Source organism: Vipera berus, assembly GCF_964194415.1.
Source record: "Vipera berus genome assembly, chromosome: 1".
In the NCBI taxonomy this organism is placed as follows: domain Eukaryota; kingdom Metazoa; phylum Chordata; class Lepidosauria; order Squamata; family Viperidae; genus Vipera; species Vipera berus.
In genome coordinates this window covers 5,431,399-5,457,312 of record NC_138202.1, presented here as the reverse complement: position 1 = coordinate 5,457,312, position 25,914 = coordinate 5,431,399, and the positions used below count along the sequence as shown (strand labels likewise).

The following is a 25,914-nucleotide window of genomic DNA, read 5'->3' as shown; positions in this document are numbered from 1 at the left end:
CTGTTCTATTCTATTCTATTCTATTCTGTTCTGTTCTGTTCTGTTCTGTTCTGTTCCGTTCCGTTCCGTTCTGTTCTATTCTATTCTATCATTCCAATCTATTCTGTTCTGTTCCATTCCATTCCATTCCATTCCATTCCATTCCATTCCATTCCATTCCATTCCATTCTATTCTATTCTATTCCATATTTTCTATTCTGTTCTGTTCTATTTTCTATTCAATTCCATATTTTCTATTCTATTCTGTTCTGTTCTATTTCTATTCCGTTCTATCTATTCCCTATTCCCTATTCCCTATTCCCTATTCCTTTTTCTATTCTATTCTATTCTATTCTATTCTATTCTATTCTATTCTATTCTATTCTATTCTATTCTATTCTATTCTATTCTATTCTATTCTATTATTATTTTGTTATTTTATTCTATTTCTTATTTTCTATTCTATTCTATTCTATTCTATTATGATTTTGTTATTCTATTCTATTCCTTATTTTCTATTCTATTCTACTCTATTCTATTATTTTGTTATTCTATTCTATTCTATTCTATTCTATTCTATTCTATTCTATTCTATTCTATTCTATTCTATTCTATTCTATTCTATTCTATTCTATTCTATTCTATTCTATTCTATTCTATTCTATTCTATTCTCAATCAGAATCGAGCTGTAAGGGACCTTGGAGGTATCTAGTCCAGAGGCGCCCAACTTTTTGAGCACGGGGGACCGGTTCTGTGGAGAAAGATTTTTCCATGGACCACAGGAGACGTGGTTTCGTGTGCTGCCTGCATCCCGTGGATGGAGCTTCGCTTGTTTGCGCGGCCTGGTTGCTGTCATGCTGCAACCCGGTGCCAGTCCACGGACCGGGGGTTGGGGACCCCTGTTCTAGTCCAGCCCCCTGTTCAAGCAGGAGACCCTACGCCAGTGATGGCGGACCTTTTAGAGACCGAGTGCCCAAACTGCAACCCAAAACCCACTTATGTATTTTCAGGTGCTGGGTGGGCGTGGCCCATTGGATGGGTGTGGCCAATCAGATGGGTGTGGCCCACTGGGTGGGCGTGGCTGCGGTGGTAATGGCAGACTGGGTAGGACTAAAAAGTTCAATCAATCAATTCCAACTTTGCCAGAACTTTTTTTTTTCACGCAAGAAGTTTAAATTGATTGATTGAACGAACCTTTGTTGTTGTTTTTTTGCACAAGGCGGCGGATTCCTAAAGCGAAAAGGTTTTCTAAAACCCAGCTGAAGGCCTAGGACTGCGGCGACGGCGCACGTGTCCACAGAGAGGGTTTTTGTGTGCCACCTGTGGCACACGTGCCATAGGTTTGCCACCATGGCTCTACGCCATTTCAGTCCTGTCTCTTTTTTAAAAAAAACAGTGATGAAGCATCCGCAACATCTGGTGGCCAGCTGTTCCACTGATTAATTGTCCTCACTGTTAGGATGTTTCTCCTCACAGTGAGGACAATTAACCAGTGGAACAGCCGGCCACCAGAAGTTGTGGGTGCTTCTATTCTGTTCTGTTCTCCTCTATACTATTATTTCTAACAAGTCGAGATCTGGAGTCACCCAAAGGGGAACACGAACCTCGGGTTTTCCAGTTCTGGCTCCATTCACACTAGCACAAAATTTGCCAGAGTTGAACGCTTTGCTCTGCTTTGCACACCACACAATACCACACGGGGCTTACCTGACTTTCTCTGCTGGTGTGATAGAAATATAAAGTCGAACCCCAAAGACCGGCCCAGTATTTCTTATAATCCTATAAAAATAAAAGAGAACAGAGGAATGGTTAAATGGGATTAATCTTGAAACAGGAGAGGACTCGATCCCACCGTCCTGTCCGCCATCTTGACTTTTTTTGCCACCCGCCCTGATGGATACAGCTAAGTCGGACATTTTTTTTTTGCAACTTCCCAGATTTCCACAGAGAAAAGAGTTCCATATTTTATTTTCTAACGCTTTTCCTTGACTCATTTGGACCCACGAAGCCCACCACCCAGGAGTAAACGGAAAGCCCCTGTCAGTGCTGAATTAATACAGGTGGTCCTCAAGTTACAACAGTTCATTTAGTGACCAGTCAAAGTTACATCGGCACTGAAATAAGAGACTTATGACCGTTTTTCACCCGTGGTCACGTGATCATAATTCGGACCGCTTGGCAACTGACTCATATTTATGACGGTTGGCAGAGTCCCGGGGTCACGTGATTCCTTTTTTGCGACCTTCTAACAAGCAAAGTCAATGGGGGAAGCCAGATTCACTTAACAACCGTGTTACTAACCTTAACAACTGCCGTGATTCACTTAACAACTGTGGCGAAGAAGGTCATAAAACGGTGGCAAAACTCAAAACTTGCTTAGCCACGGAAATTTCGGGCTCAATTTACTGGAGTTTCTATCTGAAGATTTTTTCCCCCCGGTAGCTTAATAAAAGAGAGGATCATTTCAGATCTTGAATGGTGACTTAAATAGTGACTCGTTCCAGGTAAAGGGCTGGGGAGAGTTGGCCCATAACATATTTATTCCCCCGGGGACCCCTTCCCCCAAATCTTTGCCCACAGAGTCTCCTTTTTTTCCCCTTCACACCCTGCAAAGCAGCTAAAACAGTGTTCCTCAAGCTACCTGTAATGAAAGATAGATTTATTTTATTTGCTTATTCAGTTATTATCCTGCCTTTATTGCTTTACAAACAACTCAAGGCAGTGAACACATCTATCCCCTCCTTCCTCCTCCTATTTTCCTTACAGCAACCTTGTGAAGTGGGTTGGGGGGGAAGAGAGACAGAGAGAGACAGAGAGACAGAGAAAGAGAGAAGACAGACAGACAGACACACACACACAGACAGAGAGACAGAGAAGACAGACAGACAGACAGACAGACAGACAGACACACACAGACACACACACACACACACACACACACAGAGAGAGAGAGAGAGAGAGAGAGAGAGAGAGAGATTGGCCCAAAGTCATCCAGCTGCCTTTCATGCCTAAGGCGGGACTAGAACTCACCATCTCCTGGTGATTGGCCCTAAGTCACCCAGCCAGCTTTCATGGCTAAGGCAGGACTAGAACTCACCATCTCCTGATGATTGACCAAAAGTCATCCAGCTGGCTTCTATGCCTAAGGCAGGACTAGAATTCACAGTCGCCTGGTTTACTAGGACAACACCAGTTGGCCCAAAGTCACCCAACTGGCTTTATGCCTAAAACAGAACTCGAACTCACTGTCTCCTAGTGATTGGCCCAAAGTCACCCAGCCAGTTGTCATGCCTAAGGCAGAACTAGAACTCACTCTCTCCTGGTGATTGGCTCAAAGTCACCAAGCCGGCTTCTGTGCCTAAGGCAGGACTAGAATTCACAGTCTCCTGGTTTACTAGGACAACACCTTCACCACTACACATAACGGGCTCTCATTTCCATTCCATCGCGGTCTTTATGAAATACCAAAACGTGCTACAACTAAACGATTAAAAGGATAAAATGAGGGGGGGGGAGAAACCCTAGAACTTGCAACGTACAAAATTCAAGCCCATTTTTTGTACCACCCCTGAATGACACCGATAACCCACTGGAGGCCTGTGGCAGCCAGGCCAAAGGACTATCCAAGTTTCTCAACTTTCTCGCGATCTCTTCCTTTTCGCATCCCGAGCCGGAAACAAACAATTTGGGGACCGTTACGCCCCAACTTGAGGGGCCCTGAGTTAGTGGGGGGATTTCCCAGAAACTGCTCTGTGTCTTCCTGCCAGCCTTCCCAGGTGGGCCAGACAGGACAGGCAACTGGAGAGCCTCATTGTAAAGGGATAGTAAAGTGAAAAAGTCCTGCAATCTCAAAGTACGACTCTGTCCCCCACTTCTTTCTCCTGGAAAGCCTGAGAAAACTATGTAGGGTCCATTTTCAGCCTCTTTCTTTTGTCCATTATACAGCAGAGGGCAAGGCGGCCTCTTATCTGACTATTCCCTAGCTTGGATATATCCCCCCCCACTTCCGTCTCGGGGGAAATTAGGGGGGGGTCCCTTCTGAGCCTCTTATGTTATGCAGCTTCAGGCTGTTCTCTAGGCTAGGGCTTTTCAACCTTTTCACCCATTGTACCACTTTTAGGATACGGCAACATCCGAGGACCACCAGTCGCCTAGCAAGGTGTCAAAAGCTTAATGAATGATAAAAAAAAGGAAAAAAGTGATAAAGTACAGGTAGTCCTCGACTTACAACAGCTCGCTTAGTGACTGTTCGAAGTTACAATGGCACTGGAAAAAGTGCCCCCCAAGCCAGGGCCGAGCAAGACGCCTGCCTGCCTGCCCGGTGGCCCTCTTCCTCCTGTCCGAGGTTTTCATCGTTGTGAGCATTTCTGTTGAGGATTGGCAGCAGGGGTGGGGTGGGGGGTGTTTGGTTTTTATTCCCTCCCCCTCTGCTGGGTAGTTGCAGCAGGTTTTGGTCACTTCACATGACCTTGGGACACTGTGACCGTCATAAATAGGAATCAGTTGCCAAGCATCTGAATGTAAATCACAAGACCCTGGAGATGCTGCAACATTCCAGCTGATCGGCGCTTCTTCTGGGTTCAGCAAAGCGCTAGGATCAGCGCCGAGCTCCAGCTGGAGCCTGGTGCTGATCCCGGCGCTTCCGCTGAGCCCTGACAGCCCTGCAGCTCCAGCCGTCTCTCGCTCTGGCTTGTGCGGTGCTGCCACCGGTTCAGCTCATTCCCCTCCCCCGCTACCACTTTCCTAGGATGGTCGCGTACCACCTGCCAGGTGCCAATGTACCCCAGGTGGTACCCGTACCACTGGCTGAAAAGCCCTGATCTACGCAACATCACACACACACTTTTTACAGCCTGAGCAACATCTTTCTAAACATCTTTCTCCATTCATTGTGCAGCTTCAGGCTCAGCTGCCTCTTATCTGAATGTTCCCTACACACCACCTCTCCCCCCCCCCCACATTTTACAGCCAGAGTAACTATGGCGGGTCTCTTCTAAACATCTTCCTCCATCCTTTATACAGGCAGTCCTTGACGTACGGCCACATTGAGCCCAGAATTCAGGTCACCAAGTGAGAACTTGATGAAGTGGTTTTTGCCCCGTTTTTACTACTTTCCTCACCGTGGCTGTTAAGTAAACGGCGGCAGCCGTTAGTCGCCCGGTCGCTAAGGGAATCGGGGTTCCCTCCCTGAGTTTGCTTGTCAGAAAGGAAACGCTGCAGCTGTCGTCAATAGGAACCGGTTGCCTAGCGCCCAAATGCAAATCACGCCACCGCGAGGAGGCTACAACAGTCGCCAGCGTGGAACGCGGTCACCGGTTGCTTTTTTTCAGTGCCGTTGTGGCTTTGCACAGTCACTAGACCAGGGGTAGGCAACCTTGGCTCTTTTATGACTCGTGGACTTCAACTCCCAGAATTCCTGAGCCAGCCATGCTGAGGGGAAAGGGAGAGGTTTCCAAGCTGAGCCATGCTGGCTCAGGAATTCTGGGAGTTGAAGTCCGCGAGTCATAAAAGAGCCAAGGTTGCCTACCCCTGGTCTAGGCCTAGGCCGCTTTATGACTGGTGGACTTCAACTCCCAGAATTCCTGAGCCAGCCATGCTGAGGGGAAAGGGAGAGGTTTCCAAGCTGAGTCCTGGCTGGCTCAGGAATTCTGGGAGTTGAAGTCCGCGAGTCATGAAGGGGCCATAGTTCCCTCATGCTGGCTCAGGAATTCTGGGAGTTGAAGTCCACGAGTCATAAAAGAGCCAAGGTTGCCTACCCCTGGTCTAGGCCTAGGCCGCTTTATGACTGGTGGACTTCAACTCCCAGAATTCCTGAGCCAGCCATGCTGAGGGGAAAGGGAGAGGTTTCCAAGCTGAGTCCTGGCTGGCTCAGGAATTCTGGGAGTTGAAGTCCGCGAGTCATGAAGGGGCCATAGTTCCCTCATGCTGGCTCAGGAATTCTGGGAGTTGAAGTTCACCAGTCATAAAAGAGCCAAGGTGGCCTACCCCTGCACTAGACGAACTGTCGCAAGTCGAGGACTGACTGTACGGGCGAAGGGCTACGCCGCCTCATATCGGCCCGTTCCTAGGAATCAATACACCGTCGGCCTCTCAAAGGGGGTTGGACTAGAAGACCTCCAAGGTCCCTTCCAACTCTCTTTAGGCTGTAATTCTATCTTTCTATCTTTCTCACAGACCCTTTCCCTTCCCGATAAACCAGGCCAGGCTGTTCGATTCCCCCCCGCCCCGATTAAAATGCAGACCCTCCCCTCATCTCCCCGGGGGGGGAGGAGGCAGCAGCTGCATTTCCCCCCCCCCAGATGTGCCCAGCTTCCAAAAAGCCTCCGATCTGGGTCCACCACCACCCCACGCTCTATGGCTCCCGTTTCTTCTTCCCAAGGGTACCTGGTCCCACAAATTCTTCTTCTCCAAGAAGCCCTCGTAGTAATGGGGGGGCAGGGCAGCGGCCTTGGCTTTGACTGACCACTGGCCCGGTGCGGCCATCGCTTCGCGTCGCTCTGGCCCAGGAAAACCAGTGAAGGAGGGACCTCCTCTTCTTCTGTCTCGCTCTCGGCAGAGTTGAGGAATCTGCACCAGGAAGCAAAAAATGTAATAAATTCAGCCGCACTGATTTTTATTTCCCCCACCACCGCCACCACCACCGTCCCAGTTTTGCAGGCACCCTGTAATTTCCCCGGGGCCGTCCCCTCGGCTGGTGCCCTTGACCGGCCTGGACCTTGGACAGCGGGAGGGACCCGGACCTTTTTTTTTCCCAGCTGGTTCTTCTTCGCTTGAGTTCACACGAAGAAAGGAAGGAAGAAAACGGCTGGCTTTTGTTCCGGAGGGAGACGATTCGTTCGTTTAGCCTGGCTGGTCGGTCTCAGCCGGCTGTGCCGATGATTCGTATCCGGCTCTTGCCTCGCTGGCTGACTTGGGTTTTCCAAATGGAGGGGAAGGAAGGGGAGGAAGAGGAGCAGGGTTTCCCCGAGAACGTGCAGAAAGCTTTCTCTCGAGAAGTCTCTTTGGGCGACGTTTGAACTCCTGGACAGGGTTCGAAACCAGCCTGTTGCCGTTGGGGAAATTGAGGCTGAGCTCCTGATGACCATTAGGGGGCAGGAGAGAGAGAGAGAGAGCGTGAGTGAGTGAGTGAGAGAGAGAGAGAGAGAGAGAGAGAGAGAGAGAAAGTTGGGGTAGAAAGTTGGGGAAAAGAGAGAGAAAGTTGGGGAAAGAGAAAGATGGGGAGAGAGAGAAAGAGAGAGAGAGAGAAAATTTGGGGGTAGAGAGAAAGTTGGGGGGAGAGAGAGAGAGAAAGTTGGGGAGAAGAGAGAGAGGGAGAGGGAGAGAGAAAGGCACTCCTCGATTTACGACTGTTTAGCGACCAAAATTACAATGGAACCCCCCCCCCCGAGCTACTTATGACCTGGATCCAAAATTAACACACCCACCCTACCAGATGACGGACATCAATCATATTTTGGGTGCCTGGAAACAGGCCTGCATTTAAGGTTGTTTACAGTGTCCTGCACTCACGTGACCACGATTTAAGAGGTGGGGGGGTTTTGCCAGAAACTGCTGTTTATTTATTTTCATGTATTGATCCGTAAAATTTATTGGCTGCCCAACTTACCCAGGCTAACTGTGGTTTCCAGCAAAAAAAAAAAAAACCATTTGGTACAATGGGCTCACTTAATGACCACAGCGTTCACTTACAAGACCACCGCAAAAATGTCATAAAGTCGGTTGTAGTCACACGATGACCCGCTTAACAGCTATCCCGACTGAACGGCCATAATTCCAGACAGTGAGTTCTAGTCCCACCTTAGACATGAAAGCCGGCTGGCTGACTTTGGGCCAATCACCAGGAGACAGTGAGTTCTAGTTCCGCCTTAGACATGAAAGCCGGCTGGTGACTTTGGGCCAATCACCAGGAGACGGTGAGTTCTAGTCCCGTCTTAGGCATGAAAGCTGGCTGGGTGACTTTGAGCCAATCACCAGGAGACGGTGAGTTCTAGTCCCGCCTTAGACATGAAAGCCAGCTGGGTGACTTTGGGCCAATCACCAGGAGATGGTGAGTTCTAGTCCCGCCTTCTGGGTGACAGTCACTAAATGAATTGTTGTAAGTTGAGGACTATTTGTGGAAAAAGAAACAGCCAACAGGTTAACGCAGACATTACACTTATCTTCAGATCCTTCTGTTCATACACACACCTAAAATGAGAGTTTTGGGGGGTGTTTTTTGTTCATTTTCAAGTCCTACCGGTACATCCGAATCTGCTTTCTAAAGAGAAACAAAAGTTGAAATGTGTTGGAATATTAGCGCTGGATAACAATTGTCTAATCTAATAATATCTAATATTATTTGAAGCAAAAGTGGATCCATTCTTCTGCCGGAATTAAAGCAAAACCTTCCCGTCCCTTTAAGAGAAATGCAACCAGTCCAAATTGGCAGCAATTCCTTTTTTGAACTGGAATATCTTGTTTTCCTTTCCAGAAAACAGGGCAGGCCCAGCCTTTCCTCGCTGGCTGGCAAACCTAGAAAGGTAAATCTCTTTTTGGAGGCCTTTAAAAAAAAATCACCACCCTCGATCTGTTATTTGTCTTTCCACATTCCAGTAGCTGTGCCCTTTGGAACTTGAATAAATATTCTTTAAAAAAAAAAGTTGACGGGAAGAGGATGTGTGTGCAACAGAGGAAGGAGAGGATAGCTGCAGATGTAGCTGTTTTCCCCTCCTCTTTTAAAGGAGCCCAGAGTCTTTGGCCCGTACGGCTGGTCCTCCCAACCATTCACTTAGTAAAATAGAAGAACAGACTTGGAAGGGAGCTTGGAGGTCTTCTAGTCCAACCCCCTGCTCAGGCAGGAGACCCAAAGCCATTTCAGACAGGTGGATGTCCAGTCTCTTCTTAAAAACCTCCAGTGGTGGAGCACCCACAACTTCTGGAGGCAAGCGGTTCCACTGGCTAATTGTTCTCACTCTGAGGAAATTTCTATAGAATCGAATAGGATAGGATAGGATAGGATAGGATAGGATAGGATAGGATAGGATAGGATAGGATAGGATAGGATAGGATAGGATAGGATAGGATAGGATATGGAATAGAATAGCAATAGAGGATAGGATAGGATATGGGATAGGATATGGAATGGAATAGTAATAGAGGACAGAATAGAATAGAATAGAATAGAATAGAATAGAATAGAATAGAATAGAATAGAATAGAATAGAATAGAATAGAATAGAATAGAATAGAATAGAATAGAATAGAATAGAATAGAATAGAATAGAATAGAATAGAATAGAATAGAATAGAACAGAACAGAACAGAACAGAATAGAATAGCAATAGAGGATAGGATAGGATAGGATAGGATAGGATAGGATAGGATAGGATAGGATAGGATAGGATAGGATAGGATAGGATAGGATAGGATAGGATATGGAATGGAATAAGATAGAATAGAATATGTAATGTAATAGAATAGAATAGAACAGAACAGAATAGAATATGGAATGTAATAGCAATATAGGATAGGATAGGATAGGATAGGATAGGATAGGATAGGATAAATTCACTTACCTATCTCGCTTAGCAAGGGAAATTTTGGACTCCATTGTGATCGTAACTCGAGGATTACCTGCAGTTAGAAAAAAAAGGTTATTTCTCATGAATCTAATCCAATGTTTCTCAACATTGGCAGCTTTACATTGCAGGGACTTCAATTCCCAGAATTCCCCAGCATACGTCTTTAGTTTCTGAGTCCTGGGCTGACAGCAGTCTCACAAACCTCTTTTTATCTGCTTAAAATAAATATTTTTTAAAATATTGTAAATAAATATTTAAATACGTTTTAAATATTTTAAAAACGATCAACCCTCAAATATTCTAACTTTGGAAAATAGGTCCTGTTCTGGAAGCCCTTCGATTATCTGAGTTGGTCCTTTTTCCATATTTTTTTTTCTTTAATGTAACAGGCAGATCCATGCACAATTTGCCAAACATGCTGATCTTTTTTCTTGGAAACTAGGAAAAACATCTGGATGATGATTGTTGTTCAACAAGAAGCAGCTTCCCCAGAAAGTGGAAGTCACAACTTTGCTGCAGAGCTCTACATACAGTTGTGGCTCTGCTTTAGGCCTGGGATTGGACTGGATGACCTCACAGATCCCTCTTGAAGCTTCTGTTCCTGGCATAAAAGAAGTTTAATTCCAGTGTTATATAGGAGGGGAAGCAGTGCCCTCTGCTGGCCAGATTGTACCTTGCAACAGTGTCCAACAATTTTGCTGCAACCTGAAAAATTAATTCATTTCCTTCCTGCCTCCTTCCTACCGTGATTCACTTAACAAGGGTGGCAATAGCGGTCGTAAAATGAGGCAAAACTCACTTAACAAATGTCTTGCTTAGCAACAGAAATTTTGGGCTCAATAGTGGTCGTAAATGGAGGACCACCTGTGCAGGGAAATCTTCAGCTTGTGACCAAAATTGCCATGCCTAAGCAGGACGGATTATGATGATGATGATGATGATGATGATGATGATGATGATGATAATAATTATAATAATAATAATAATAATAATAATAATAATAATAATAAAAAATAATAATAATAATAATAATGAGGGACGCGGTGGCTCAGTGGGTTAGGACGCTGAGCTTGTCGATCAGAAGGTCGGCAGTTTGGCGGGTCGAATCCCGAGTCCTGCGTAGCAGAGTGAGTGCCTGTTACTCGTCCCAGCTTCTGCCAACCTAGCAGTTCGAAAGCACGTAAAAATGCAAGTAGAAAAATAGGGACCACTACGGTGGGAAGGTAACAGCGTTCCGTGCGCCTTTGGCGTCTAGTCATGCCGGCCACATGACCACGGAGACGTCCTCAGACAAGCGCTGGCTCTTCGGCTTTGAAACTGAGATGAGCACCGGCCCCTAGAGTTGGAAATGACTAGCACGCATGTGCGGGGGAACCTTTACCTTTACCTAATAATAATAATGATGATGATGATGTTGGAAGGGACCTTGGAGGTCATGTAGTCCAACCCCCTGCTCAGGCAGGAAACCCTATACCATTTCAGACAAATGGCTGTCCAATCTCTTCTTAAAAACTTCCAAAGTTGGAGCATTCACAGCTTCTGGAGGCAGGTAGTTCCACTGATTAATTGTTCTCAGGAAGTTTCTCCTTAGTTCTAGGTTGCTTCTCTCCATGATGAGTTTCCATCCGTTGCTTCTTGTCCGGCCTTCAGGCGCTTTGGAGAATAGCTTGACTCCCTCTTCTTTGGGGCAGCCCTTGAGATCGTGCAACTATTTTTATTTTTTGCAACAGTTGTAAAGTGAATCACTGCAAATCACCATACGGTCGTTAAGCAAATCCAGCTCCCCCCCTTTGACTTTGCATGTTGGAAGCCAGCTGGGAAGGTGACCCGGAGAATGCTGTGACGGTCGTAAATACATATTCGCTGCCAAGGGTCTGAATTCGGATCACGTGACCGTACGGATCTTGGAATGGTAGTAAGTGCAAGGATCATAGGTCAAAGGTCATGTTTCTCCAGGGGGGGGCATTGCAACTTGCAGCAGTTGCTAAATGAACGGTTGTAAGTCAAGGACTTACCAGTAATTGCTATAGACCTCAGGGGACATAATTTAGGTTACTGCAAAGGGGTCCCTTGTAATATTGGGGGAGGGGGCATCACGGACATAGTTTGTTCCCTTTTTGATATTTCGTTTTATTGTTTTTTAAATAGAAGGTGTTTTAATGATCTAGTACAGTTTTTACATTTTACTTACCATGAATTCCTTATTCCTATATAATGTGTTAGGCTGGTCTCTCACCATTGGACTCTGTTGATTGCCTCTGGCTGTGATCTCTTTTTCTCTTTCTTTCTTTCTTTCTTTCTTTCTTTCTTTCTTTCTTTCTTTCTTTCTTTCTTTCTTTCTTTCCTTCCCTCACTTTTTCCTTCCTTTTTATCTCGTCTTACTTTTTCCTTCCTTCCTTCCGCCGTCCTTACTTGTTCCTCTTTCCTTTTTTCATCTCTTCCTCCTCCCTTACTTTTCTCTTCCTTCCTTCTGCCCTCCCTCCCATCCATCTTTTCTTCTTCTCTTCCCCTTCCTCCTCGCTCCCATCTTTCCTTCCTTCCCTCCTTTCATCCTTCCTTCTGCTTCCCTCCCTTCCTTCCTCCCTCCCATCTTTCCTCCCTCCCTCCCCTCCTCCTTCCTCCCCCTCTCTTCCCTCCTTTGCTCCCCCCCACCACCTTTCTCCTCCTCCTCCTCCTTCCTTCCTCTTCTGCTTTCTCTCTTCCTCCCTATCTCCCTTCCATCTTTTCTTCCTTTCTTAACCTCCCCATCTTTCCTTCCTCCCTTCCTCCCCTGCTTCCCTCCCTCCCCCCTGCCTCCCTTCTTCTTTTCTTCCTCTCCCATCTTTCCTTCCTTCCTCCATCCCTCTCCCTTCCATTTTCTTTTCTTTTCTTCCTTTCTTAACCTCCCTCCTCCCACCCTCCCTCCCATCCTTCCTTTCCTTCCTCCCTCCCCTCCTCTTTCCTTCCTTCCACTTCTGCTTCCCTCCCTCCCTTCCTTCCTCCCTCTCTCCCTTCCATCTTCTTTTTCTCCTTTCTTAACCTCCCTCCTCCCTCCCATCTTTCCTTCCTTCCTTCCCTCCTCCCTCCCCTCCTCCTTCCTCCCCCTCTTCCCTCCTTCGCTCCCCCCACCCCGCCGCCTTTCTCCTCCTCCTCCTCCTCCTCCTCCTCCTTCCTCCCTTCCTCTTCTGCTTTCTCCCTTCCTCCCTCTCTCCCTTCCATCTTGTCTTCCTTTCTCAACCTCCCTCCTTCCCATCTTTCCTTCCTCCCTTCCTCCTCCCTTCCTCCTCTGCTTCCTTCCCTCCTCCCTCCTTCTTCTCTTCCCCTCCCTCCCATCTTTCCTCCCTTCCCTCCTCCCTCCCCTCCTTCCTCCCCCTCTCTTCCCTCCTTCGCTCCCCCCCCCCGCCGCCTTTCTCCTCCTCCTCCTCCTCCTTCCCGGCTCCTGCCTTTTCTCCGCCTCCCTTTGTTTCCGTCTCCCGCGGCCGGCCGGGCGAGGATGCTGCCGGCCTGAAGAAGCGGCGCCCGGGCCATGGCTGCTGCGGCGGCGGCGGCTGCAGGTACCGCGGGCGCCCCTCCCGGCCCCGCAAGCAGCGCTCCGGCCAGGCGAGGGTGCCTCTGAGCACGTCCAGAGGGCGGGTGGGGGGGGCATCGTCCGCGAGGCTTTGGAGTTGGGGGGGAGCCTTCCTCGAACCCCTCCGACCCGCGGGCAGCTCGTTCCACCCCAGTGGCCGGCGCTGGCAAAGGGCTCCTGGGCATGAGCAGAGGGCGGCCAACGGTCAAAAGCTGCCGGGCTGGCGCGGGAGGGAGGAGACGCCTTCTCACAACTTCAGGAGGAGAAACCTTAGGAAAGGCGGCAGAGCCTGGGCTAAAATCCAGCCCCGCTTCTCAAGCTCCGTGAATTTCAGGCGTGTGGACTTCAACTCCCAGAGTTCCCGCCAGCCAGCCACGCTGGCTGGGGAATTCTGGGAGTTGAAGTCCGCTCGCCTTAAAGGCTACCTCCTAGGCTAGAGTCGGCAAGACTGGCCTAGACGCTCTTTTTTCCGAACCTGTCCTCTGTGGACTAGGGGGAGGGATGGGGGGGTCTCTTTGGGACCTTCCAGATGGGCTGGGGGGGGGGGCTGGTGGTCTCCTGTTATTTTCTGTCTCTTAATTATTGTCCAGTTCATATGAATAATGAAGATTTAAAGAGGCCCACCACAAAGGTGATCGGTCTGTCGATCAGTCCGTCCACCCATCATCTATCTGCCTCTCTCTCTCTCTGTATATATATTATAACTATATCTGTCTATCGTCTGTCTGTCTCCATCCCTCTATCCAACTCTCTCTGTCTGCCTCTCTCTCCATCCATCCATCCATCCTCTGTCTGCCTGTCTCTCTCTCTCTATTATATCTTATCTATCAGTCTGTCTATCATCTGTCTCTATCCATCCATCCTGTCTGTCTGCCTGTCTCTCTCTATCAGTCTGTCTATCATCTCTCTGTCTCTATCCATCCATCCTCTGTCTGTCTGCCTGTCTCTGTCTATTATATCTATCTATCAGTCTGTCTGTTTATCATCTGTTTGTCTCTCTCCATCCATCCATCCATCCTGCCTGTCTCTCTCTCTCTATTATATCTTTCTATCAGTCTATCATGTTTGTCTCTCTCCATCCATCCATCCATCCTGCCTGTCTCTCTCTCTCTATTATATTTTTCTATCAGTCTATCATGTTTGTCTCTCTCCATCCATCCATCCATCCTGCCTGTCTCTCTCTCTCTCTATTATATCTTTCTATCAGTCTATCATGTTTGTCTCTCTCCATCCATCCATCCATCCTGCCTGTCTCTCTCTCTCTATTATATCTTTCTATCAGTCTATCATGTTTGTCTCTCTCCATCCATCCATCCATCCTGCCTGTCTCTCTCTCTCTATTATATCTTTCTATCAGTCTATCATGTTTGTCTCTCTCCATCCATCCATCCATCCTGCCTGTCTCTCTCTCTCTATTATATTTTTCTATCAGTCTATCATGTTTGTCTCTCTCCATCCATCCATCCATCCATCCATCCTGCCTGTCTCTCTCTCTCTATTATATCTTTCTATCAGTCTGTCTATCATCTGTTTGTCTCTATCCATCCATCCATTCTCTCTCTCTCTCTCTCTCTCTCTCTCTCTCTCCACCTACCTAGCTACCTATTCTATCTTTATCCTGCCTTTCTTATTTTTATAAATCACTCAAGGCAGCGAACATACAGATTACTCCTTCCTTCTCCTATGTCCCCCAGAACAACAACCCTACAAGGTAGCCTGGGCGGAGAGGGAGGGACTGGCCCACAGTCACCCGGCTGGCTTTCATTCCTAAAACGGGACTAGAACTCACTGTCTCCTGGTGCCTAGCCTGGCGCCTTCAGCCACTAAACCAAACCGGCTGTCTTTGCCCTTAATGGAGAGTGAAAAGAGGGGGAGGGGGAGCCATGCCAGGACTCAGAATCTGTCTTCAAGCCTTGAGGCCATCTTCTGGCCCTTGCTTCCGAAATGGAATGTAACCTTCACGAGGACTAGGACCTTGAGCTTTTTTTTTTCAAAGGCAAAAAAAAGGCAGGGCGTGGCACCAGGGATGTCGTCTCGCAGTTGAACGGTCCTGGGAGAAGTGGGTTGGGTTTTTTTGCCAAGACCTCCGTGTTTTAGAACCGAATAGAATAACAGAGTTGGAAGGGACCTTGGAGGCCATCTAGTCCAACCCCTGCCCAAGCAGGAGACCTGACACCATTTCCGACCGATGGCACTCCGGCCTCTCCGCGAAAGTTGAAGTTCCCACCACGTCTGAAGGCAGCCTGGTCAGAGGAAGAAGGAATCGGAGACGTTCATGAGGTCTCCTCCTCCTCCGATTCCGCCTCCGATTCGCTTCCCGCCTCCGTTCCAGGGATGGACGCGGAATCCCTGGCTGGGGATGAGTGTCTGGAAGAAGACGAGGAGGAGCTGGAGACCAGCTTGGAAGACCCCGAGCAGGACAGCGTGGGAAAAACCCTGCCGGGTGGACGTAACTGCAGCCTCCTGACCCGCCGAGGAATCACGCTCCGGGTTCTTCTCAAAGATGGGCTGATTGAACCGGGGCAAGGAGTCCTCTCGATTTACTATCTGGTAGGAGACCGTCTTTCCCGCTCCTCTCGTCAAACCCCACACCCCTCTAGCACTGACGACGTCACTAAGTTGGGTCCTGAAACGTCTGCAAGAAAACCACCCAGCTCAGAGAGCAACAAAGGACCCCACAGTCCTCCTATTCCTCCTCCTCTTCTTCCTCCTTCTCTTCCTCCTCTTCTCCTCCTCCTCTTCCTCCTCTTCCTCCTCTTCCTCCTTCTCCTCTTCTCCTCCTCCTCTTCTCCTCCTCCTCTTCTTCCTCCTCTTCTCCTCCTCCTTCCTCCACTTCCACCTCCTCCTCTTCCTCCTCTTCCTCCTTCTTCTCGGCTTCTCTTCCTCCTCCTCCTCTTCTTCTTCCTCTTCTTCCTTCTCCTCTTCCTCCTTCTCCTCGTCTTCTCCTCTTCCTCCTCCTTTCTTCTCCTCTTCTTCCTCTTCCTCCTCCTTTCTGCTCCTCCTCCTCCACCTCTTCCTCCTTCTCCTCTTCCTCCTTCTCCTCTTCTCCTCTTCCTCCTACTTTCTTCTCCTGCTCTTCTTCCTCTTCCTCCTCCTTTCTGCTCCTCCTCCTCTTCCTCCTCTCCTCAAACCCCACTCCCTTCCAGTGCTGATGATGTTACCAAGTTGGGCAGTGAAACTTGGTAGTCCTCGAGGTACGATGTTTCGTTTGGTGACCTGTCTCAATCACAACGGCACTAGAAAAAGGGACTTAACAACCAGTTTTTCCATCCGTTGCTACTAGCCCTGCCTTCTGGTGCTTTGGAGAAGAGGTGGAGCCCCCCCGTCTTCTTTGAGGCAGACCCTCTAATATTGGAAGACTGCTATCATGTCCCCCCTAGTCCTTCTCTTCATTAGACTGGACACCCCCAATTCCAGCAACCGTTCCTTGTATGTTTTAGCCTCCAGCCCCCCGATCATCTTTGTTGCTCTCCTCTGCACTCTTCAGTGTGGCTCCTTGAACAAACTAGCATGGGTTGTTCACACCCAATAAGCCCCCTGAAGGAACTCCGGGAGGGTTTAGGGCAGGGGTCTTCAAACTTGGCCCTTTGATGACTTAGGGACTTCAACTCCCAGAATTCCTCAGCCAGGCACGCTGGCTGAGGAATTCTGGGAGTTGAAGTCCACAAGTCATCAAAAGGCCAAGTTTGAAGACCCCTCTTTGTGGACTTCAACTCCCAGAATTCCTCAGCCAGGCACACTAGCTGAGGAATTCTGGAAGTTGAAGTTCACAAGTCATCAAAGGGCCAAGGTTGAAGACTCCTCCCAGAATTCCTCAGCCAGGCATGCTGAGTCCACAAGTCATCAAAAAGCCAAGTTTGAAGACCCCTCTTTGTGGACTTCAACTCCTAGAATTCCTCAGCCAGGCACGCTGGCTGAGGAATTCTGGGAGTTGAAGTCCACAAGTCATCAAAGGGTCAAGTTTGAAGACCCCTGCTTGTGGACTTCAACTCCCAGAATTCCTCAGCCAGGCACGCTGGCTGAGGAATTCTGGGAGTTGAAGTCCAGAAGTCATAAAAGGGCCAAGTTTGAAGACCCCTGGTTTGTGAACCCCCTGGTTTGTGAACAGGGTTGTGTATGCTCCTAATCCTCTTGCCTGTCTCAGGGGAAGAAATTTTGGGGCGACCTGCTGACCGATGGGAAGATCGCCTGGCAACAGACCGGACAGATCTTTAACTCCCCCAGCGCCTGGGCTACCTACTGCAAGAAGCTGGTCAACCCTGCAAAGAAGTCCGGCTGCGGCTGGGCCTCAGTCAAGTACAAGGGGCAGAAACTTGACCAATACAAAGCGGTCTGGCTGAAGAAGCATCAACCCAACGCCCCCCCTGCGGAGGAGGTAAACCCTTCCGCTCTGCTTCAAAACCTTCTTCTGGCACTGGTGCTGTTTTCAGGAGGCAACTGGACTTTCTTGTTTTTCCTTTGAAGAGGTTTCGCTTCTCCTCCCAGAAGCTTCTTCAGCTCTGACTGGATGGTGGGGAATGGGAGGATTTGCACTCCTTGCAGACAGCTGGTCATTTGCATCCTTTTAGAGAGTCGTTGAGGCCACCTGGAGGCTTATCTCTGTCCTCAGGGTCAAATGGGTGTGGAACTGCTCAGGATACCGTCTTATCTCCAATCTACAACACGGTCCTTTCGGCAGCTCCAAGAAGGCTCCACACCCATTTGCACCACTTGGGCGACCCTGAGGACACAGATCAACCTCCAAGTGGCCTCAACGACTCTAAAAGGATGCAAATGACCAGCTGTCTGCAAGGAGTATAAATCCTTCCATTCCTCACCATCCAGTCAGAGCTGAAGAAGCTTCCTGGATGAGAAGTGAAACGTCTTCAAGGAAAAACAAGGAAGTCCAGCTGCCTCCTGAAAAAGCACCTTTGGGACAACCGTGACCTGGGTGACTGAGAAGCTCCATAGACTTCTTCTGGCATTGTTCTCTAAGTTTCTAGTCCACAGGAGGTCAATGCATGGCGCCCTTAGCTGTAGCAAACCCATTCACAGTTCTATTTATTCCATTTATTACCCTCAACGCAGGGCCACCGTTGAGCCCAAACCTTCCGTGGCTAAGCGAGGCAGTTGTTCAAGTGGATTTGGCCTCGTTTTATGACTTTTCTTGCCATAGTTGAACCACAGTTCAACGGGTGAAGCATTGGTTCACTTAACGATCGACACACAAAAAAATAGGTTGTAAAATGGGGTCAGTCACATTTTTTGATATCCGGCTGTAAAGGTCCGGCTCCACTGTGGCCGTACGTGGAAGATTACCTGTCCTTCTGCCCTGGCTGAGACTTTGGAAGTCAGCCAAGACCACCACAGTGATGCCCCCTAGTGGGACCTCATGGAATTGCAGGTATACAGTGGAGTGTTTAAATCCGGGGTCTTCAAACTTGGCCCTTTTATGACTTGTGGAACCGGAATTCTGGTAGTTGAAGTCCACAAGTCATAAAAGGGCCAAGTCTGAAGACCCCTGGAATAGAATAATAGACTAATACATAGAGTTAGAGCAGGGATCTTCAAACATGGCCCTTTTAAGACTTGGAGACTTCAACTCACAGAATTCCTCAGCCAGGCATGCTGGCTGAGGAATTCTGGTAGTTGAAGTCCACATGTCATAAAAGGGCCAACTCTGAAGACCCCTGGAATAGAATAATAGACTAATACATAGAGTTAGAGCAGGGATCTTCAAACATGGCCCTTTTAAGACTTGGGGACTTCAACTCACAGAATTCCTCAGCCAGGCATGCTGGCTGAGGAATTCTGGGAGTTGAAGTCCACCAGTCATAAAAGGGCCAAGTTTGAAGACCACTGGTCTGGATCCAAGCCAGCAGTTTCATCAAAAGGGCCAACAGGAATTCTGGGAGTTGAAGTCCACTAGTCATAAAAAAGCCAAGTTTGAAGACCCCTGGTCTGGATCCAAGCCCGCAGTTTCATCAAAATGGCCGACTGAGGAATTCTGGGACTTGAAGTCCACCAGTCATAAAAGGGCCAAGTCTGAAGACCCCTGGTCTGGATCCAAGCCAGCAGTTTCATCAAAATGGCCGACTGAGGAATTCTGGGAGTTGAAGTCCACTAGTCATAAAAAAGCCAAGTTTGAAGACCCCTGAGAGTCTGGATCCAAGCCCGCAGTTTCATCAAAATGGCCGACTGAGGAATTCTGGGACTTGAAGTCCACCAGTCATAAAAGGGCCAAGTTTAAACTGACGAGGTTCCCATTGAAGTTATCGAATCCCACAGGAAAAAGCTGCTTTAGTTGCTTGGTGTTCTTTTCTCCCCCCACCCTAGAGTCTGATCAGCGAAGGGGAGGAAGAGGATCTGGGTGACGAGGAGGAAGATGAGGCCAAAGGGATGAAGGCAGCCTTGGCTGACTCCATGCTGGCCAAGAAGGTGGACGAGAAAAGCAGGAAGGCGCTGGCGAAAAGTCTGTCCGACTCACACAATGCGGGTAAGGGGCCCACCCAAGCTGGCGAAAAGGCCACCGGGGGCCATAGTGAGGCAGCACTGCCTGGGCTGGCTGAATTTCTCCTGGCGGTGCTGCTCTCCGCAGGTCAAAAAAGGCAAGATGGTGGCCACACTGTGAGCAAAGCTTCACGGGCACGACCCTGACGTTTTTATCTTACCCTGCAATGGATGACGAGAGGGGAGGGGAGAAAAGAAGGATGTAAAGGGAGAAGGAGAGAAGGAAAGAAGAAGAAGAGAAGGAAGGAAAGGAAGGAGGGAGAGGAGAGGAGGAAGAATGGAAGGAAGGGAAGAGAAAGGGAGGGAAGGAGAAAAAGGTGGAAAGGGGAAGGAAAAAGGGAAGAAGAAAGAAAAAGGGAAGAGGGATGGAGGGAAGAAAAAAAGGAAAATAGGAAGAAGGAAGGAAGGAAAAGAGGGGAAGCAGGGGGAAAGGGAAGGAAGGGAAAGGATGGAAGGAAAGAAGGAAGAAAAAGGAGGGAAGGGAGGATGTGAGGGAGGAAGGAAGGAAAAGAGAAAGAAAAAGGAAGGAAGGAGAAAAAGGGGGAAGGAGGGAAGCAAAAAGGCAGGAAGACAAAGGAGAAAGGGAGGGGTTGAGGGAGGAAGGGAGGAAGAGAAAAAGGATGGAAGGAAGAGAAAGAATGAAAGAAAGAAAAAGAAAGGGAAGGAAGGAAAGGAAAGAAGGAAAGAAGGAAGGAGAAAAAGGGGGAAGGAAGGAAGTATCTTCTTGTGAGAACTGGCAGCCAAGAATGGCCTTAAAGGTAAAGGTTCCCCCGCACACGCGTGCTAGTCGTTTCCGACTCTAGGGGCCGGTGCTCATCTCTGTTTCAAAGCCGAAGAGCCAGTGCTTGTCCGAGGACGTCTCCGTGGTCACGTGGCCGGCATGACTAGACCCCAAAGGCGCACGGAACGCTGTTACCTTCCCACCGTCATGGTCCCTATTTTTCTACTTGCATTTTTACGTGCTTTCGAACTGCTAGGTTGGCAGAAGCTGGGACGAGTAACAGGCGCTCGCTCTGCTACGCGGCACTCGGGATTTGACCCGCCAAACTGCCGACCTTCCGATCGACAAGCTCAGCGTCCTAACCCACTGAGCCACCGCGTCCCTATAAGAATGGCCTTAGCCGAGGCTTATTCCTCTGGCTCTCCCAATTCTCCATTACTTAGAGATATTTTTCATCTGGAATTATGGGTTGCACTCCCAGAATTCCCCACCCAGCAGGCTTTAAGATTGGTGGATTTCGTTGCTGGCTGGGGAATTCTGGGAGCTGAAGTCCACTCTCGTCTTCAAGCTGCTGAGCTTGAGAAACTTGACTTTCAGAAAGACTTTTTTAAATTTTCTTTCAATTCTGAAACGAGGGGAAAAAACCCACAGAAAAGGACAAACACCTCCGACTCCAAGACGGATCCAGCATGAGAATCTTATTGCCTTTTTTTTTTCCAATCTGCTGGATATTTTTTTTTATCTTGAAACACTGACCGGCAGCATTATTATTATTATTTTTGTTTGTTTGTTCCCCCAGATCACAGCAAAAGGCTGGATTGCCAGAATCGAATTCCTGTCCGCTATTGCAATTTGGGGAGTCGGGATTCTGTCAGGTACATTGATCCAGTGAACGCCGTGTCCTGTTTAAGGGTTTCCCCCCCCCCCAAAAAAAAAAATTAACAAGAACAGAAGATTCAGAGACCAGATTCCTGGGGTAATAGAGAATATCTGAGTCTATTTTAAAATGGGTAATTTTTGCACGTAGATGAGAAGTTCTTTCTCCAGTTTTCTTCTGCATGGGTCAATCCCTCCCTCTCAGCTCAAGAGCCAATCAGGGATAGCAGGGAAGGGGCTGGGCTGGAGTTGGGAGACCTGGGTTCTAATCCTCCTGAGGGGCTTCCGGTAACCTTCCTCTCAGCCCGAACTGCATATCAGGAATCTTGTTGGGGAGAAACATTGAATATACTACCTTGAGTTCACACACAAATCTATTAAAGGAAGGATGGGGGGAGGGAGGAAAGAAAGAAAGAAAGAAAGAGAGAAAGAAAGAAAGAAAGGAATGAAAGAAAGAAAGAAAGAAAGAAAGAAAGAAAGAAAGAAAGAAAGAAAGAAAGAAAGAGAAAGAAAGTAAAGAAAGGAAAGAAAGAAAGAAAGAAAGAAAGAAAGAAAGAAAGAAAGAAAGAAAGAGAAAGAAAGAAAGAAAGAAAGAGAAAAAAGGAAGGAAGGAAGAAAGAGAAAAAAGGAAGGAAGGATGGGAGGGAGGGAGGAAGAGAAGGAAAGAGGGAGAGAGAGAAAAAAGGAAAAAGGAAGGCTAGATGGATGGAAGGAAGGATGGATGGTTGGTTGGATGGATGGAGATAAATGGAAGGAAGGAAAGAGGGAGGGAGAAAAAAGGAAGGAAGGAAGGATAAATGGAAGGAAGGAGAAAAGGGAGGGAGGGAAAGAAGGAAGGAAGGATAAATTGATGGACGAAAGGGAGGGAGGAAAAAAGGACGAAAGTAAGAATAGCTGGAAGAAAGGAGAGAAAAGAAAAAATAAAATAAAATAAAATAAATAGCTCTTACGGACCTCTTCTAGCTCCGAGATTCTAGGATCTGAAAATATTCAGCCTGGAGAAAATATTGCAAAGAGACTCAGTTAGTCAAGTCTCCGAAGGCCTCTTTTCTCGAGGAAGCGGATGGAGAAATCCAGAATGCTAGAATTAATGCGTTAATTCCTGGAAATGTGCTGCTATCTGGGCCCGGCCGAGTCTTCTTTCTGAAGGCAGGCACTAATAATAATAATAATAATAATAATAATAATAATAATAATAATAATAATAATAATAATAATAATAATAATAATAATAATAATAATAATAATAATAATAATAATAATATAAAGTTGGAAGGGACCTTGGAGGTCATCTAGTCCAACCCCCTGCTCAGGCAGGAAAGCCTATACCATTTCAGGCAAATGGCTGTCCAGTCTCTTCTTAAAAACCTCCAGTGTTGGAGCATTCACAACTTCTGGAGGCAGGTTGTTCCACTGGTTAATTGTTCTAACTGTCAGGAAGTTTCTCCTTAGTTCCAGGCTGCTTCTCTCCTTGATTAGCTTCCATCCGTTGCTTCTTCTCGTCCTGCCTTCCAGGTGCTTTGGAGAATAGCTTGACTCCCTCTTCTTTGGGGCAGCCCCTGAGATATTGGAAGACTGCTATCCTGTCACCCCTCACCCTTCTCTTCATCAAACTAGACATCCCCAATTCCAGCCACCGTTCCTTGTATGTTTTAGCCTCCCGTCCCCTAATCATCTTGGTTGCTCTTCTCTGCACTCTTTCTAGAGTCTCAACATCTTTTTTTTTTTATTGAAAAGTTTTACAGTACATTTTATCTTTAACAATCCCCCCCCTCCCTCCACCCACCCCTTCCTAACCCTCCCTAACCCTCCCCCCCATTCCCCCCTCCCCCCCCTGACTTCCCAGAGCTAAGTACAAGGTATAAAAACAAAGAACAATCATAAACATCCATATGCTAACAACAATAAACTATTAATTCTATCGCACTCTAGCTCATATGAAATGACTACAAGCAATACTGTTATTACATAAAAAAGAGAAGAAAAAAAAGAAAAGAAAACTTATTCAAATGCTAAGTGAAACTTTTTAGTCCCATATTTGTTCTGGATATAATCAATCCACTTTTTCCACTCCATAATATAACGTTCTTGCGAATGATCCTTCAAATGAGCCGAAATCTTTGCCATTTCCGCCAGGTCAGAAACTTTAAGAGTCCATTCTTCTATAGTCGGCAGTTCCTCCTTCTTCCAATATTGACCTATTAAGAGTCTTGCTGCTGTGATTAAATTCAACATCAACTTAATGTCCACAACAGTAGCATCTGTAATTATACCCAATAAAAACAATTGCGGACAAAACTTTATCCTTTGCTTGAAGATCTTCTGCATATTCCACCAAATTTTTATCCAAAAAGCCTTAACCTTTTTGCAGGTCCACCATATATGAAAATACGTTGCATCTTCGCCACCACATCTCCAACATTTAGGTTGATAGTTCGTATACATACTTGCAAGCTTTTTAGGATCTAAATGCCATCTATAAAACATTTTATAAAAGTTCTCTCTTAGGTTTTGGGCTTGCGTAAATTTTACGTTCCTCACCCAGATCTTTTCCCACGTGTCCATTGTAATAACTTCTTGAATATTCTGGGCCCATTTTATCATACAGTCTTTAACAAGTTCTGTTTCTGAGTCAATTTCTATCAACGCAAGATAAATCCGTTTGATATGTGCTGGACCCTGGTTTCTAATTTGCTTTATCAAATTTTCATCAGTCATTGAGAAACCAATTTTCTGATCTTCTTTCCACCTGGCACGTAATTGACTATATTGAAACCAAGTTTGAACGATCTTCTCATCTCGCAAGAGATTGTACGGCTTCAAACACCAGACGTTCCTCTCCAAGCTTAAGATCTCCTTATACGTAGTCACATCATGTTTGAAGCCAACATTTATGTTTTCTATTGCATGTTTCGGGATTGCCCACAACGGCATCTTGTAGTCTAACTTATGTCTATACTTCTTCCAGACTCTCAACAATGCCTGTCTTAAAATATGCACTTTAAACACATTATCTACCTTCTTATCATACAACAAATATGCATGCCAGCCAAATAACAAGTCGTGGCCCTCAAGATTTAATAATCTCCCTTGTGTCAAATTAATCCAGTCACTTATTCCTGACAACGCAGCAGCTTCATAATATAATTTAAGATTAGGCATTTTAAGACCACCTCTTTCACGAGTATCCTGCATAATCTTAAATTTAACTCGTGGCCTTTTCCCTGCCCACACAAATTTATTGATACCCCGTTGCCATTCTTCCAAATTAGAGTCTTTTTTAAGAACCGGTATCATTTGGAATAAAAATAAAAATTTAGGCAGGACATTCATTTTCACTGCTGCAATTCTACTCAACATCTTTTTTACATCGTGGTGACCAAAACTGGATGCCGTATTCCAGGTGTGGCCTTACCAAAGCATTGTAAAGTGGTATTAGTACTTCACTTGATCTTGATTCTATCCCTCTGTTAATGCAGCCTAGCACTGTGTTGGCTTTTTTGGCAGCTGCAGCAAACGGCTGGCTCATATTGAAGTGATTGTCTACTAAGACTCCGAGATCCCTCTCACTACTATTGAGCAAGGTACCACCTATACTATACGTATGCATTTGATTTTTCCTGCCTTGTGACACTTTCTAGGTGTCCACCAGCAACCCCACTCCATGTCTGCTCTGCCTACTGGGAACCAGTGTAGCCCATAGACTGGGATTCTTACAGGGGTGTACTCTTGACATGCTCAATGCCACCCATGTGTCATGGTCCGTGGAAAAGACCTTGGCCTGAGCAAAGAGACTCTGGTAAGCAAAGGGTCAGATAAAGAGACCGCTTAGCCCTCAGCTGGATAAAGGGCAGAAGCAAGAGGGTCAGATAAGACCCACCCCTCATTCCTCGGGCAGTTAAGGGGACCATCAATCAACCAGAATAGAGCCGGAAGGGACCTTGGAGGTCTTCTAGTCCAGCCCCTTGCTCAAGCAGGAGAACCTATACAGGCAGGTGGCTGTCTAGTCTCTTCTTAAAAAAACCTCCAGTGATGGAGTGCCCACGATTTCTGGTGGCAGGCTGTTCCACTGGTTAATTGTCCTCACTGTTAGGAAGCTTAATTCTCCTTAATTCCAGGTTGCTTCTCTCTTTGATCAGTTTCCAACCGTTGTTTCTTGTCCTGCCCTCTGGTGCTTGGGTGAATAATTTAATTTAATTTAATTTATTGAATTTATATACTGCCCTTTCCCGAAGGACTCAGGGCGGTTTACAGGGTATAATTTTAAAACATTAATACAAAAATTAAGACCAATTTAAAAAAGATTAAACTAAGTCCCTGCAACATGTAAAACCCCAGTTAAAACCCAATTAAAATAATGTGACACACACACACACACACACACACACACACACCCCTCTTCTTTGTGGCAGCCCCTCAAATACTGGAACACTGCTATCATGTCTCTCCTATTTCTTCTTTTCTTTAGACTGGCCAAACCCAAGTCCCGCAGCCGTTCTTCGTATGTTTTAGTCTCCAGGCCTTGGATCATCTTAGTTGCTTTTCTCTGAATTTTTTTTTCTTCCAAACTCTCAACGTCTTTTTCGTGATATGGTGACCAAAATTGGCTGCAGTATTCCAGGTGTGGCCTTACTAGGGTTTTATAAAGCGGTACTTGATTCTGTGCCTCTGTTTAGGCAACCCAGGATTGTATTAGCTTTTTTGGTTGCTGCCGCACATGGCTGGCTCATAGTCAAGTGAT

General features: G+C 47.0%; 2 protein-coding genes across 2 annotated transcripts in view; one reads left to right on the top strand and one right to left on the bottom strand.

Moving 5' to 3' along the window:
• Positions 1–12,143, bottom strand: part of STAP2 (signal transducing adaptor family member 2) — a 38,564-nt gene extending 26,421 nt beyond the window's left edge. Inside the window, exons 1-5 of the mRNA XM_081321246.1 lie at positions 11,732–12,143; positions 9,535–9,592; positions 8,168–8,237; positions 6,365–6,547; positions 1,688–1,759 (exon numbers count right to left, since the gene is read on the bottom strand). Coding sequence (XP_081177372.1) covers positions 1,688–1,759; positions 6,365–6,463 — 171 coding nt within the window. The 5' untranslated portion in view covers positions 6,464–6,547; positions 8,168–8,237; positions 9,535–9,592; positions 11,732–12,143. The remainder of the gene's footprint in view (positions 1–1,687; positions 1,760–6,364; positions 6,548–8,167; positions 8,238–9,534; positions 9,593–11,731) is intronic.
• A 3,278-nt stretch (positions 12,144–15,421) lies between these two features.
• Positions 15,422–25,914, top strand: part of MPND (MPN domain containing) — a gene marked incomplete at both ends in the record, with an annotated part of 28,525 nt that continues 18,032 nt past the window's right edge. Inside the window, 4 exons of the mRNA XM_081314941.1 lie at positions 15,422–15,637; positions 17,232–17,462; positions 19,403–19,562; positions 21,097–21,172. Coding sequence (XP_081171067.1) covers positions 15,422–15,637; positions 17,232–17,462; positions 19,403–19,562; positions 21,097–21,172 — 683 coding nt within the window. The remainder of the gene's footprint in view (positions 15,638–17,231; positions 17,463–19,402; positions 19,563–21,096; positions 21,173–25,914) is intronic.